The 16,131-nt window shown below is 36.9% G+C and overlaps 1 protein-coding gene across 2 annotated transcripts in view; it reads right to left on the bottom strand.

The window, feature by feature from the left end:
- The window catches only part of LOC111867771 (nucleolar pre-ribosomal-associated protein 1), a 77,664-nt gene that overhangs the window by 27,020 nt on the left and 34,513 nt on the right, over positions 1-16,131 (bottom strand). The window contains exons 1-5 of one of the 2 annotated variants that reach the window (XM_023857918.2): positions 11,374-11,991; positions 9,679-9,853; positions 6,422-6,567; positions 2,732-2,926; positions 1,542-1,780 (exon numbers count right to left, since the gene is read on the bottom strand). In XM_023857918.2, the coding sequence (XP_023713686.1) occupies positions 1,542-1,780; positions 2,732-2,926; positions 6,422-6,567; positions 9,679-9,853; positions 11,374-11,503 (885 nt within the window). In that variant the 5' untranslated portion in view covers positions 11,504-11,991. Of the gene's footprint in view, positions 1-1,541; positions 1,781-2,731; positions 2,927-6,421; positions 6,568-9,678; positions 9,854-11,373; positions 11,992-16,131 lie in introns of those variants that run through there. The other variant, XM_023857919.2, reaches the window with a different exon arrangement.

The following is a 16,131-nucleotide window of genomic DNA, read 5'->3' on the forward strand; positions in this document are numbered from 1 at the left end:
GCCCTGATCTCACTCTGAACAACTACCACCTGGTTGGATTCACAGCGCTTAACTACTGAGTTGATGGAAGGTATCAAAATGTGGCTGAGCTCACATGTGGCAGGCTTCTTTGACAGAGTCATATAAAAAATTACTCCCTGATATGACAAGCGCCTCAATTCTTACAGTAACTATGTTGAGAAGTACCTTATGTAAGTATTTTTATATATAATAATTTTTCTCTCATTGCTTGTTTTGTTAGTCCACCAGAGGTTACTTTCTGACTAGCTCTCATATGTACCTATTTATGTTATGTATGCATGGATGGATGGATGGATGGATGTGCTAGCTCCAAAATAGTTAGGACAGATTTTATTCATATCTGGTATTCAAGGGTTTATCCATCATAGGTCCACTGTTCATGAATATGAACAAAATTAGCAGCTCTCAAGACTGACTGCAAAACATAAAATCGTTATTTTCTTGAAAATAGCTGTAATGATTTTGATGAAATTTCAGTAATTTATGAAGATAATCTCCCTAACTAAAGCTGCATAAGTGATATTCACTAGCTGCCCAAACATGAGATGATGATTTTGTCAAAATGGTTTCACTAGTCANCAAAATAGTTAGGATAGATTTTATTCATATCTGGTATTCAAGGGTTTATCCATCATAGGTCCACTGTTCATGAATATGAACAAAATTAGCAGCTCTCAAGACTGACCACAAAACATAAAATCGTTATTTTCTTGAAAATAGCTGTAATGATTTTGATGAAATTTCAGTAATTTATGAAGATAATCTCCCTAACTAAAGCTGCATAAGTGATATTCACTAGCTGCCCAAACATGAGATGATGATTTTGTCAAAATGGCTTCACTAGTCAGCTGGATTTCACTGTTTACTCAGTAATCTACAACTAATGATGGTCTATAGAGCAATGGTTCACTTTGTTTACAAGATAATGCAGCCCAAATCAATTCCATAAGAGAACGTATGTGCAATGTCCTTTTACTGATATTTTACTTCTTGATTTCACATGTTTCACAACTCTATAAATGCGTATTCAGAGTTACAACCTTGTCTATCACTTGTATGTCCTACATATACACTATATACACTTCAACACCACATATTTATATGAAAACTGAAATTTTTAAGGCACAAAATCTCTATATTAGGTAAGTAGCTTTCACCATCTGAAAGTCACAATGGAACAATCTGTTTAACAGTTGGAAGTTCTCATATTAAATTCCAATTCTGAGCTAACTATTTTACAAAAATTATAAATTACAGTACTTACAACTGTGTTTCACTTTAAATCTGTATCCTTCTGGTATAATTTACAGACCACCTACTTTTGCTAAATCACTTCCACTGTATTTATTGATATCAAAGTTATGCTATACTCATTTGTCAGTTATTTTCACACCTAAGGCAGGTGATAAAACTGAATATGAATAATCAGATGGATTCTGCATAACCTGCATAGGATAACTAGTGTTTTGCACTGTGTTTACGAACAAGAGCATGCTTACATAAAGCTAACACTTTCTTACCTCATTTGTACCAACAATTTCATCATTTTGGTTCTTCCTTGTGGGGTTCCACTTCAGTGGCCCCTTCCAGTCATAAAGTGCAAGAAGAGATCTCACAACTGCAGTGTTGAATGTGTGCAGCTTTGCTGTCTTTGATATTGACATATTCATCAGTACTCTATCTTGTAGAGTTGTCAGCACAAGATGAACAGTATCTGAGCTATCATACAATAGTCCAGGTATTATACTTGTAAGCAGACCTGTCACAAGGATTAAGGATGTCAGTTTCCAACACCAACAAGCTTATAAGACACACTATCTATATTGTGCTGTATCTTGCAGCTGTAATTCATTGATTAATCTTCTGTGTTATCATGGCCTCATTCAGAGCTGGCTACTAAAGTAGCTGAACACTCAGGAAGGCAACAACAGTAAGTGCAAAAATGTCAGCAAGTGCAATGGAAAGTCCACATTATAAGGTTTTCCTTCACTTAAGATTCAATTTCAACTATCCCAAATCAGTCATCTCAGTGTTAATTTTTATGCATTGAAGATGTTCCTTATTTAGTGCTCAAAATCACGGCTCCCCCAAAAAACCTTAAACTTTTGAGTCTGATTAAAAAAAACAACAAAAAGGACTGGAATGAGATGAATCTATGCACCTGTAGGAAAGACACATCTCTAGATAAACAACAAATATATGTGTGGGGCAAAGAGATTCAAAAATGTTATTAGGTGTTTCACTGCATAACTACAAGATGCAGGCACAATGCAGATGGCCTAGCTTCTCATGTGGCTTGATGTCATGTCAACTGTTCAGCAGCTTTTCTCTTCCAGTGATTAATACTGTAATAATGTATATGAGGACTTCCATTTAGTAAATTTCATTACCGTATTCATTATATTATATACTTCTCCACCTCCTGAAAGGACAGATTATTTTCATGCAACTTCCACATCTCATCTATCAGTAAGAAGCTAAAAGGAAAATTTCAACCTAATTACATCACTATCAACACCTAGGGGAAAACATACTATGAATTTCTTTACATTCTCTCCACATAAGCACAGAAACAGACTCAATTTCTGAAGAACTGTAGTTTTAATATAAACAATTAGATGATGGGCAAGTTCAGTTAAACGCCCTTAAATTAGTTTTTGTTTATAATTTTATTATTATTATCTAAAATATTGTGCAATTCTGTGCTTACCTTTAATTTCTAGTAAAGGCCGAATGATGGAGACACAGCCATCAAAAAGGAATGCCAGCAGAAAATGAATGAAGTTTGTGCGCACACTCTTGTCCACTGGTTTTGTGTGCTTCACCAGCACAGCCCATAACTGAGGACTGATCTTCACATGGCTTAAAATCATCCGTGCCAACTGAGGACTAAGTGTCACTATGGCTATACAAAGTAATTAAATTTATTTACTTACACAAAACACACACACATATATATTATATATACTTCTATATATACACGGAGGATTTTTACTTAGTTGACAAGTTCACAACTCTGTGCTTCATGGTGACCGGTGCACTGCTGGCTGCAAGATGCATACAAATTCTGCCGATGAATCAGATGATAACATTTGGAACGAAGGGAAGTATTAATTTGTAGACCGCTTCACAGCATTATGTTCCGCAGCAAACAGTGCAGTTCATGCGTGGGAGTTTGGTTATAATTTGTCAGCAGCAGGCAGCAGTTATCAGTTCCATTCGTCATCTGTTCTGTTACAGTTAATGAGCAGTGTTGTGTATCATGGTGCGGCATACTTTAGAGCAATGTGTATTTCTGTATGACACCTATGTTGAATATGGATCTGCTGGAAAGTGTAGGCAAAATTTTTTATGTAAATTTCATAATGAAAGAGTTCTCAGCAGATAAACAGTTCACAATTTGCTGAATAAACTTAGAAAAACAGGATAATAGACAAGGAGTAAAAACATAAGTGCCGAGTGCTTACTGAAGAAAAGTTAGATGATACAGGAGCCAGACTTGAAAGTACACATAGAAAATCATTGAAACTTCAAGCTCAAGAGACTGAGGTGTCAAAGTCTAATGCAAGAAGGGCAACACAATTGCCGAAGCTTAGACCTCTGTAAAACAACAGTAATCCATGCCTTGCAGCCGGATGATTCAGATAGCAGGGTTCATTTTCAACAACTCTTGTGATTTATGAACAAAGGCAAGAACTTCCCTTCATTCCAAATGTTATCGACCATCAGGTATCCTGATTCATCAGCAAAATTTGCATGCACCTTGCAGTGGGCGGTGCACCAGTTGCTGTGAACTCAAGTAAGTAAAAATATTCCCTATATATAAATATACATATGTATCAGTCAATAAATTATATACCTGAGTATGACTGTACTTCCAGGGACAAACCTAACATTTACTTTTAAGTATAGCTTCCCTTCAATGAACTAACATACTTGTTCTATGTTGACTGTAAGGATACAATTTAGTATTCTAAACATAAGGCAAAATTTTGAAAACATATTTCTGCTGAATTAAACTCAATAACATTTTTGGGTTTACTTTAAAAGTCCTGCAGTGTAGAAGAGTTATTGAACTGAATGATTATGATCACTCAAGTCATTAATTACAATAATAAGACTAATCATTTTTCCATGGATTACATGCTGATTTTTCATTTTTATTAATTTTGACAAATTATAAATAATATATCAACATACAATGGAAAGGTCATTCCTATTGTGCAGAGGTGGAACAAAAACCATCTTTTTGTAATATTATATTTAAGCATCCTCTTGCATTTATACATCTTTCATGCACAATATATTCAGTCCTCAATGCAACTACTCCCACTTTTATTTCTCCTCCTTACAACATGTTTTTGCCTCAGACGGCCATCATCAGGTGTTCTGTCTATGCCAAAACTGTTGTACTGTACAAAATATATAAAATGTTCATTTATTTATACACTTGCAAATATGATGTTTCTTGTTCAATTTACTTGATGTACACTTGATATTTATTTGCATTGATTAATTTCACTCACTTTCTAGTTTAATTTTGGTTTGAAATTTCTTAAAATTTCTTACAATTATATAATTCTTGCACATCTATTAGGGGTGTCCTTCACTTGTCCAAATGATATAGTTCTACATAAATTTCTTTATTTCATTTAATTTCATTTATTGACCTTCCATAAATCCTGTCAAGAATACATTCTCATGCAGATGTGGAGATCGTCCTTGTTACAGTCACAACTAAGGACTACAGCTGTCATCCAATAGCATGCACATTTGTATAAAATACTGATAAACATATACAATAAATGAGTTAATTTTAGTAGTAAAAGTAATGGCAAACCTTATACAATTTGTACAGTTTTATGCAAGTCTATTAATTAAAAATTCAATAGTTAAAACATAAAACAACGGATTTATTAAAATCCGTTGTGGCATTGAGGCTTGGTGTTGCTTGATGTTAGTGTGTTGCTTCTGTTCATAAGACCCTTCTCTGCATTATCATTTATCCCTATTTGTGTGTTGTTCCCTGCCCCTGTATATGGCGCTGTCATTAACTCTTGTGTGTGGACAAACAGAAACAACATACAAACACCAAGCAACACAAAGCTGCAACATAGAACTATATCATTTGGACGAGTCAATGATGCCACTAATAGAAATTCAAGAATTATATAATTTTAGAAAATTTGTAAGAAATTTCAAACCAAAATTAAACTAGAAAGTGAGTGAAATTAACCAGTGCAAATAAATATCAACTGTACATCAAGTAAATTAAACAAGAAACATCAGATTTGCAAGTGTATAAATAAGTGAACATTTTATACATTGAAGATCCTCAAATCTTACATTTTATACATTTTTTATTGTGCGACAGTTCTGGCATAGACAAAACAACTGATGATTGCCATTTGAGGCCGAAACATGTCATATGGAGGAGAAATAAAAGTGAATATAGTTGCATTGAGGACTGACTACACGTATATTGTGCGCGAAAGAAAAATAATCTTATATTATTAAATTTCTTGCAGTGAGAGTTTAAACTCATTCCACAATTCACCAGGAACTCTCACAACCCTTGACCTTCAATTCTTTCCTTGTATTTCTCTACCAGCATTATTCCTTACTTTCAAAAGATTCTGACATGAAATAACAATTTCTTCTACAAAATCACATCAATGAAACACGAGTTGCCAGATTTATTGCAAATGGAACATCTATATTTCTCAATTTTTAATGCACACTTCTCACGTTCTTTCTTCAATACTAAAAGTCTGTCACACAACTATAAATTTAAAGTTTTCACTTTCACTCAAATAGACAAATGTTTATATTCATAACACTCTAAACTCTTCCTCAGCAAATCAGGAACCTACATAGAACTTCAAGGAAGGAAACCACATGAGATACAAAGGCAATGTAAGGAAGACACTATTAAAATATAATAGAATGAAAACTGACTGCAAGGAAGTGAACTGGATTACAGAGATTTGCAATACTATCTTATGGTAGCAATGATAAACCTCTGAGTTCCATAACAACTGCTGATTTCTTATGGTAAATATAATATGTATGGACTGTTTAGGGAGTCAGCACATTATGGTCTTAACATGACCATCCATAATTTGCATGGCTTTCAATGTTGATATAATACTTATACATGACTTTTGGACCAGTTTCATATTCATGCATCTAAAGGATACTTCAATTACCACACAGAGTATGTGGCTTTCATTAAGGCTTTACTTTAACACTCAAAGTATAATTTGTATGATGTGAGAAGCCAGCTCACAAGACAGTAAGAAATGAAGTTTTGAGTTTTTAGCTATAATAAAAATTATGCTTGCTCCTGAGTTATTTAACTCACACTCAATGCCATAATGGCTTTAAAAAAGCCACTGACCTGCCAGCAACTTAAGTACTATTTGTCTATGCTTTGGGGTGCTCTTCAAGGACAGCATGTTGTGTATGGTTGACAGATGATAATTCAGAAGATGTTTGCATGCTTCTTCCACACTAAGCCTGTATTTCTGAGCTTCAGTAAGGGTTCTGAAATATGATATGAAGACAAAAAGATGAAAAATATGTGGAATTTACATGTGACACAAAATGACATCCAACATTAAAGAAATCAAAACACAGGATTTTGAACTAATTTTTATGCAAAATAAAACAAACAGTGTCGGTCCTGCTTTTGGGCAATGGTGTTGTATGGATGTGGGTTGTGTTACCAATGTTTCAGCAGAACCTATTATATCCTTCATAGAAAAAGAGTAAGCTGGTTGGGGAAGAATGGCCACTGATATAAGGAAGGCCAGACCAGGACTGAAAGTTTGAGCAAGACAGTGAGAACAGCTGGCCCTGAAAAGGCGGGAACAGGGAGTGTTTTCTGAATGGAGATGGAAGGTGTGTAAGAGGAAGGAAGGTTGATGTGAGAGGTTGAAATAAAATACAGCAGAAACCAAACTAAATAACTAAGAAAAAGAAAAAAATACAAAGAAAGGAATAAAGGAAACAGAAGGGAAGGAAGAAAACTGGAAAAGGAAGATGGGAGAGATGAAGAAATGCAGGTGAAATCCTGAGTCAGAAGTTTTCTTTAAATCAATAAACAGATGATGTGCTGTGCCAATACTCCCATTTCTTCTTCAGGTTCAGACAAATGCAAGACGTGATGTTTAAATCCACACTGATGATTCCAAATAATGTCATCTACATATGAATCAAAGTTTAGAAAGGAATGCTAGATAAAACTTTTATGAAACCAATAAGAATGATGAAGAGTTCTGTCTTCTTGGATAAAATACCATGCAGTCTGTTGAGAGTCAACCAACGTTTTGAAGGGACATACCACTTCCATCTTTAGGGTTGAAGAGTAAGGTAAGAAAGGAACTACCATGAAGAAGGCAGTAAATTTACTACTCTAGTCTAGTCTAGTCATAGAATAAACCACAAAAATAGCTATATTTCAAGTTACATTAATCACTTTCATATGATGTTTATTTTATTATATCCTGCACTTATTATATCCCTGCAAAAAAGGGATTCTTTCAGAAATGTCAATAAGCAAATCCTTTCATTTAACTGCATAGTCACCCTTAAATGTCACAGAAGCATCTGATATCACTGTTTTGCATGCAGTGAAATGATATGGCCCATTGACTCCTCCTTTCATGAACCATAACAAAACAAGAACAAAGATCTGTCACTTTCTATAATGGAGTAACACAAAGTGGAATAACAAAAAAATATTTTAATTGAAAGATAAAAGTATCACCACTTTGGCACTGTCATATCAGGCTTTCTAATAATCAGCCTCACTGTCAATATCAAATTTCAACAGTTTACTTAATTTTTCCCCAGCACTACTTACGTGCACTGTACACTGATGCTAATTCCAAATTGAAACTTCACATCATTTTATGGAACCTGAAGGTTCATTACCATGTTCACAAGAGCCCTCCGCTGGCTTCTATCTTAAGCCAGATCAATCTAGTCCATACCATCCGATCTTATCTCTCTAAGATCCATTTTAATATTGTCCACCCATTTATATCTTGGTATTCCTAGTGGTCTTTTCCCTTCTGGATTTCCTATATGCATTCCTCTTCTCCCCCATTCATGCTAAATTCCCTGCCCATCTCATCCTCCTTGACTTGATCATTCTAATTATGCTTGGAGAAGAGTGTAACTTATGAAGCTCCTCATTATGCAGTTTTCTCCAACCTCCTGTCACTTCATCTCTCTTTGGTCCAAATACTCCCCTCAACATCCTGTTCTCAAACATCCACAGTCTATGTTCCTCCCTTAACGTTAGAGACCAAGTTTCACACTCATACAGAATCACAAGCAAAATTATGCTTTTGTATATTCTAATTTTTATGTTTTTAGACAGTAGATGAGATGACAGAAGGTCATAATCCCCAATAATTGCATCTCTATATGGGCTTAACCTTGAGGGAATGACATTGGATAATATTTTGTATGAAGTTGACAGCAGTGATGTCCCACGATAATTACTACAGTAAGTTTTATCGCTCTTCTTGTGAATTTGTACAATACTAGACTGCTTCCATTGATCATGCTATTCTTTTTTATCCCAAATAGAATTAGTGAGTTAATGGATCTCAGACCATAATGTTTCACCTCTTGCTGAATTACTTCTGCCATAATTTGATTACTACCTGATGATTTATACCTTTTCAATTTTGCAATAGAAATTTCAACCTTAAAAGGACTAGGATCAGGTACTAATGACTCAGCTGTATCTATCTGCCTAACATCACTGACCCTACGTACATTCAATAACTGAGATAAGTAGTTCTTCCACCTATTCAAAATGTTGTGAGAATCTGCAAGCAGATCACAATTCTCATCCTTCACTAAGTTACTGCTAGGTTGGTAACACCTCTTAAAGTCATTTATTCCTCTATACAGGTCTCTAATGTTCTTCTTCTTACTGTTCATTGCAAGCTCTTCAATTTTGTCTTTCAGGTATTCTCTTTTTCTTCCTGAAATTGCTGCAGGTTTCACATCTTATATTGTTCATATTATCCCCATTTATTCTGCTTGGATGTTGTAACCAATGCAATCTGGCTTGTTTCCTTTGGTATAATAATTCTGAGCATCCTTCATTGAACCATGGCTTATGCTTCTACAATTCATAATAACCTAAGACTCTCCTTCGTTGAAATTTTTCTGTTCTCTCTGAGTTTCCCAAGCTCTATTAATATCCGCCTCTTTGTCTAAATTTTCCAAACCTGCGAACCTATTTGAGATTTCAACACAATACTGCTCCCCAGCCTTTACCTCGTTTAATTTATTGTGACCTCGCTGCACTATTTTTAGATTTATACATGTGGAAATATATACTTGAATTTAGTATTTACTGCTTTCCCACTGCAGTATATAGATAGCTGAAGCGTGCTTGCACCAGTTCAGCTGAATCAATATCGAAAAAATTAATACAGTTGAAAACAATGTCCATAGAACAAAGAACTCAAACACCTTCTCACTTCTGGGAAGTAGGCTAATAAAAAATGAAAGTCTCACACGTAATACCGGCATAACACCCTTCCATTGAAGTGTTACAAATTACAGTTTTAGTGAGGATTATCAGTATGTCTTGTTTGAATATAGTAGTTCTCTAATTCTTTTTCTTACTTCATGATGATATATTGCAAGGCAGAAAATACTGGCACAATATAACCCATATTCTTCTTGTGCTCAGACTGCAAAAGCCCAAGAAGTTCCTGGGCTCCTCCTCCTGCCTCCAGATATTGCAGGATAACATTCTCAGCCTCTGGTGACTTGCAGAGACTTACAAATTCTTTCATGGCTGAAAACATAAAAACAAAGAATATATGCTATTTCATCTAACTCGGTGGTACACAAAAATCAACAGATATTAAAATATTTAACAAATTCCCTGCAATTATAAAATCAAATGATTGAAACTCACAACAGTTTGCCAGAAAATCTTAGCTAGGACCACCTCACATCTCCACATTCCATTTCCCCTTAGGTCCAGTTAAATATTTGTTTCCATTTACATATCTTTCAAGTGATCTCTTATTAAAAAGGTTTTCCAACAAAATTTTAGTACACACTATTTGTTTATCAAATATCTAATATTCACCCTATCAATTCAACTTGCTTAATTTAAAACCCCTAACAATAATTGGTAAAGGAACCGAGATAGACAGTTGGTACAGCAACTTGGCTACATGATGGACAACCTAGGAATCTGGGTTCAATTCCCAGTAGGGGCAAGGGAGTTTTTGTAACATTCAGATTGGTTCTGTGACTCACCCAGTCTCCTACACAATGGGTACTGGAAGCTGTCTCCCCAAAGTTAAAGTGGCCAAGGCATGCTGACCACTCACTTCTATTTAGCACAGATGTTATGAGTGGTGGAGTTATACCTCCACTCCCTCATACATCTTCATGGTGTAATGCTTAGTTAATTATGCCAAAGGATAACTTTAACCTTAAGAATATTATGTGAAAACTATGGGGAGGATATTTAGTAAATGTGTTGGAACACAGCGTTTCCACTAAGAATGCTCATTACATGGGTTGCCACCATTCCAACTGTGTGACAGAAGCAACATCCTAGAGTGAAGGATGCTGGTCTGCATCCAGTATCTGCATTATATATCTGAGTCAGAGTCTTATGTTATGACCAACAGTCAGTTGGCCAGTCTGCCTTGGAATAAAGCACCCATCTGGGTCTTACGACCAGATTTTTATTAATGTCAGACAGTTGCAGGTTTCTTGATGTGGGATGAGAGGAAGGGTCTACTGTTTAGAATTCCTGCTGGCCCTCACCAACGCAGTCATTCTCGGGTTCAAGTCCCGCGGTACTAGTGACCATATTTTACAGTCTCAGATTCGAGACTTCCTTATGGAGACAGGAAGGCGCAGTATGGACTGGACTGATCTGGCCCAGGACAGGGACCAGTGAAGGCCTCTTGTGAACACAATAATGAACCTTCAGGTTCCATAAAATGTTGGGAAATACTTGAGAAGATAAGCGGCCGGTGGCTACACAAGAATAGCTAAACTCCATGTAGTCAGTCAAAACTATTTTTACGGATAGCCCTGGAATATACGGGATAGAACAATGAAAATAATACCCTTAATTTTTGGTATTAATACTTGGTATAGTTCCTTCATTTTTCCACTTTATTTTTTTAAACCAACGTGGGGATGCCTGCATTCGTGTCCTCATCCAGGTACTATACCGGCATTCGTCTGGAGGGATTGTGTCAAACAATGAAAAAACTGAAGGCAAAATGACAGGTTTCCCTATAGAGATTCAAATCATGCACCTCCGGAATACGAGAAGACTCATACCTGTAATGGCATCCTCTCCTTTAAGTCTTTTTCGAAACACACTTGCAGAAAATAAATGTGCCCTTTTCGCTGGTGGGTCTTCTGAACGCTGGTCTCCATAACCTGATTTCCTCTTCTTTTTCACCAACATTATTTAACGTAAGTCTGCAACTTTAACAGCCAGTGTACTCAATTCCGAGAAATAAATGTAACATTACGGAAGTTTTAAAAGTAAGGCTACTTTTGCTCCACCTGATTTGAATATACATATATCCTAACATAAAATAACAACACCAGGGCACGCATTCCTCAAAATCCAACACGAGGAAACATGAGCACATGGATAACGAATATACAATGGATACACGTGTGGTACTCATTGCTTTCAGTTCACAGGACGCAGAAGCGTCATACGTATTGTGCTGTCATCTCTGAACATAATTAGATAACAAAGCTGCTGGAAGCGGTAGCTCACTCAGTAATAGTAACTGCCATTCGACTACTATTTGTTTCTCTATCTTGTCCTCTTGTAAGCGAAGTTTATTTATGCCACATCCATGAAAAATTTGCAACTCTAACAATGCAAAAGGCATTGTCATAAAAAATATTTTTTTGATTTTAGATATGCAACCTCACAACTTTTTTCACCACTAATCTTTGAAGTCATCACTATGGAAACTTCAAATCTTGCAACGAAAAATATACTTTGACCATAAATATTCAACCATAATATTCACCACATACTCTTGAAACCGCATAAATCATTTCTTTATATCCATTCATTTGAATTTAATGTAAAACAACAAAGTAAAACTTTATGGATATTATAAATTATTCACATGCCAGCTTCACACAAGATAAAATAAGTTCCTGAATAATAATCATCTACAAAATGTATAAGAAACATATCCTTATCGCCACTGCTTTACAACTTTGCTTTAGAATATGCCATTAGGAAGGTCCAGGAAAACCAGGTGGGACTGAAATTAGACGGGACACATCATCTCTTGGCCTAAGCTGATGACATGAATATACTGGATGATAACATAGATACCATAAAGAAAGACACACAGGCTTTAACTAGATGCATTAGCCAATATTACAGTCACAACCACTCATCAAAAATCAAATTATCTGAATTGTTTTCTAGTAACACAGCAATCTCACAAGCCACAATAACTTATAATAACCTAAAATGGACAAATGTACAGTTACTGTACTGTATGCATGAATACCAACAAACAAAGCAGGAAGTTAATCTCAGAAGTAAAAACTACAGGGAGGGTACCTGATGAGCCTACACTGGCCATGGCCTTCTGACTACGTGTAATCAATGTGTGAGTTGCTACCTCTCTCTTCTTCCAGCTCTGATAATAATGAGACAGGAACACGAATGTCCAATTGCATTACCTGCCTTACGTATCTCTCAAAAGTAATTGTAATTTATAAAGTACATGGCTCATAATCTTCCGCTTGCACAAAATGAGGAAGTTAAGATAGGACCAAACCCAGGCTGATTGGAACTCTAGGCCTTGAAAAGGCAACATACTCCAGGACAGGAATGAGATAAAAAGTTACACTTGTATAAACAATGAAGAAAGGGATATTAAAAAACTGCAAGGATACAGGCACAGGGAGCATGCAGTAGCATAGTTGATTGAGGCACTGTGCTACAAGCAGGAAGGACACATGTTTGGATCCTGATGAGGTCACTGGATTTTTTCAATTTACTTAATCCTTCCAGCCACACTACACTTACCACTGACAGCACCAGCTATATTTGTAAATAAGGTTTGTTTTTTTTTCTTTGGCACTACAGCTCCAGTGGGCCTAGGTCCACCTCCATGAACTTCTCCGTTTACAATTAAGGTTTATTTATTATAATAATAAGGCATAGGATGTAGTAAGGAACATTCAAGGGTGACAGCCCCATTCTTGGTTTCAAGAATAGGAACCTGCTTCACTGCTACAAAGACCAGACAGGAAGCACGCCCAGAGATTTCCTGGAAATTCAGTTTGAAAGTTGACCGGCGGGATCATTTGGTAAAGTTACACTTGACAGGTTTTGAGCCCTGTAAGTCAAAAGTTGGAAGGTCCTCAACCCATGCTACTGGTATAATTTTTCAAGCAGCTGTCAAAAATGACGTTAGGGCTTTAAGGTCCAAAGTCCCAAACTACAGCTAGTGTTCCAGTCAGCCGAAATTAGGGTAGTAACTTGCAGGCGGGGCTGAAGCTGTGAAGATTTCTTGCTTCAAAGCAGAGTCAGTCTGCTAAAGTAGTCTCTGAACAACTCTCCAAGTGTACAGCCGAAAAATTAGCGTCACCGGCAGTTTGGTTCAAAAGTCAAAGTTAAAAGCAAAAATTAATTTTTAAGTGTGTTACTGAAACAGTCGCTGAATAACTCGGCAAGTAATAAGACGCAAAGATTAGTGTGAATCTTAATTTGGCTTAAAAATTTAAGTGAAAGTGTAATTACTTCTAAGTGTGATACTAAAAAAAAAAGAAAGCAGTCGCTAAATGCCTAACCAGGGATCCGGTCGCAAAATTTAGTGTGATTCCAAGTTTGGTTTAAGTGAGTAAGGACCGATGTTATTAATCGAATATCATAAAGTGCTCATTAGACAGTGTTGGGTAGTGCCTAGCTATAAACACTCTTATCTTTCCCGCTAACAGAAGGCCTGTATACACCCTGAGACTGAATCTCATCGTGCTAGTGAAAATGCAGTACCTATCACCTGTAGTTTCTGGTTCATTCCTCCTTTTCCTCGAAGAGTGAGCCTTTATAGTAAGCTTTTTTTTTAATTGCTAGTGGAGTTGGACTAAGTCCCTTGTACTGCGGCCACTTCTGGCCTATTGTACCAGCCCCAGATGATAGGTGAGGGTGATTGTGGAGCAATTGGTGGAATGAAGATTGGCAGGGGAAACCGAAGTACTCGGAGAAAACCTGCCCCAGAGCCACTTTGTCCACCACAAATCCCATTTGACCCGACCCGGGAACGAACCCGGGCCGCCGCGGTGGGAAGCCAGTGACTAACCGCTTGAGCTAAGACGCCGCCTTTATAGTAAGCTTACTGGCGCCCAGCATTCATGTAACCCATATCCCGCAAACAACCAATATCCACAACAACAAAAAAGGGGAAGAAGAACTGGATAAGAAGGACGCAGCAGCAACCTGCAAACTCGGAATACCAACAGGCGAGAGGGAATGGCTAGAGGAGAAGCTGCAACCCGCAACGTAGGCCCATAAGACGGTTAGAGAGGACGTGGCGTCAAACGTAAGGGCTGAACGGTTAGAAAATGTTGCGATTACCTTAGTATTCTTATTTACTCGTACATGGATTCTACTACATAACTAAAGCCTCTACCAAATCTTTATCCTGAATGAGTAAATTTTTTAATGTATTGCTGACAGTATTTAATATGCACGTCATTAAAAATATAATTATATTAAAATTATCATTAAAATTAAAATTTATATTTGGTCGAATAATATTCATACTCACAATTAAAGACTAATTTGCGTGAAGACCTACTAATTAAAATATATTGTTACAATTTATTTAGAAGTCATTTCTCTATTTATTTTGCTTCATCTCAAACCCCTTACTTTTCCGATGCTTACTAGACGTCATATTCTATCATGCAAGATGAAATTCTTATCTCACTTCAGCCAGTTCATAGTACATAATTTTACTGGATAATACTGGCTCAGTAAATAAATATGTTGCAATTCCGTAGTGTGTTTGGAAGTCGTCATACAAACAGACGTACTGGCAAGATAGCACTTCGCATAATCAAATATACAGATCGAAGTAGATGTGTTTGCAATGATATAAAATTTTATTTCTCCATTTCGACATTTTGTTATGTCAGTAAACTATGAAAGACTTGTACAGTCTCTTGGAAAGTAAACTGACCGCATACTTGTATCTTATACTCAAGTAAAAAAGTAAAAAAGGTAAAAAAGTAAAACTATCCCTTTACCAGGCCGTGAAGGCCCATAGGGTTGTGACACGTTGAGGGTCCCACATTATCTAGGCAATCGGCTCAAAGATGGCGGTAAGGTTGTCAGCCTTACGCGCCGGCCGCGCTTTACTCCCCAGGAAAATTATTTAATTAATTCCTGATACTCATTTCTGTTAGACGTTGAGTAAACTCCAGGGCCTAGCGCGGCCGGAAGGATTAGGTCAACTGAAAAAAATCCAATGACCTCATCGGGACTTGAACCCGCGACCTTCTGGCTTGTATCGTAGAACCTCAACCACTACGCTACCGCGTGCAAAATATTAAATGAGGATAGAGAATATTTCAGCATAAGTGGCCCTGACGATACTGACAAGAGAATATATATTTTTTTATTGCTAGTGGGGTGGGACTAAGTCCCTTGTACTGCGGCCACTTCTGGCCTATTGTACCAGCCCCAGAGGTGAGTTGTGGAGCAATTGGTGGAATGAAGATTGGCAGGGGAAACCGAAGTACTCGGAGAAAACCTACTCCAGCGCCATTTTGCCCACCACAAATCCCACTTAACCAGATCCGGGATCGAACCCGGGCCGCCGAGATGGGAAGCCAGCGACTAACCGCTTGAGGACCAGAGAATATAACGTGGCCTATGAAGGTGAAGACGCAAAGCTGAAGTTCACGACTACAACTGATTCTTCGATTGTCGCTTCAGATCATGCTGCCTTCTTCGGCCCCTCGGAATCCTGATATTGTGCTGTGAACCAACGAACATAGAAAGGAGTATTGAAGACATTAAATTTTCGTATTTCTTAAAGT

This window comes from Cryptotermes secundus, unplaced genomic scaffold (genome assembly GCF_002891405.2).
Source record: "Cryptotermes secundus unplaced genomic scaffold, Csec_1.0 scaffold116, whole genome shotgun sequence".
Classification (NCBI taxonomy): domain Eukaryota; kingdom Metazoa; phylum Arthropoda; class Insecta; order Blattodea; family Kalotermitidae; genus Cryptotermes; species Cryptotermes secundus.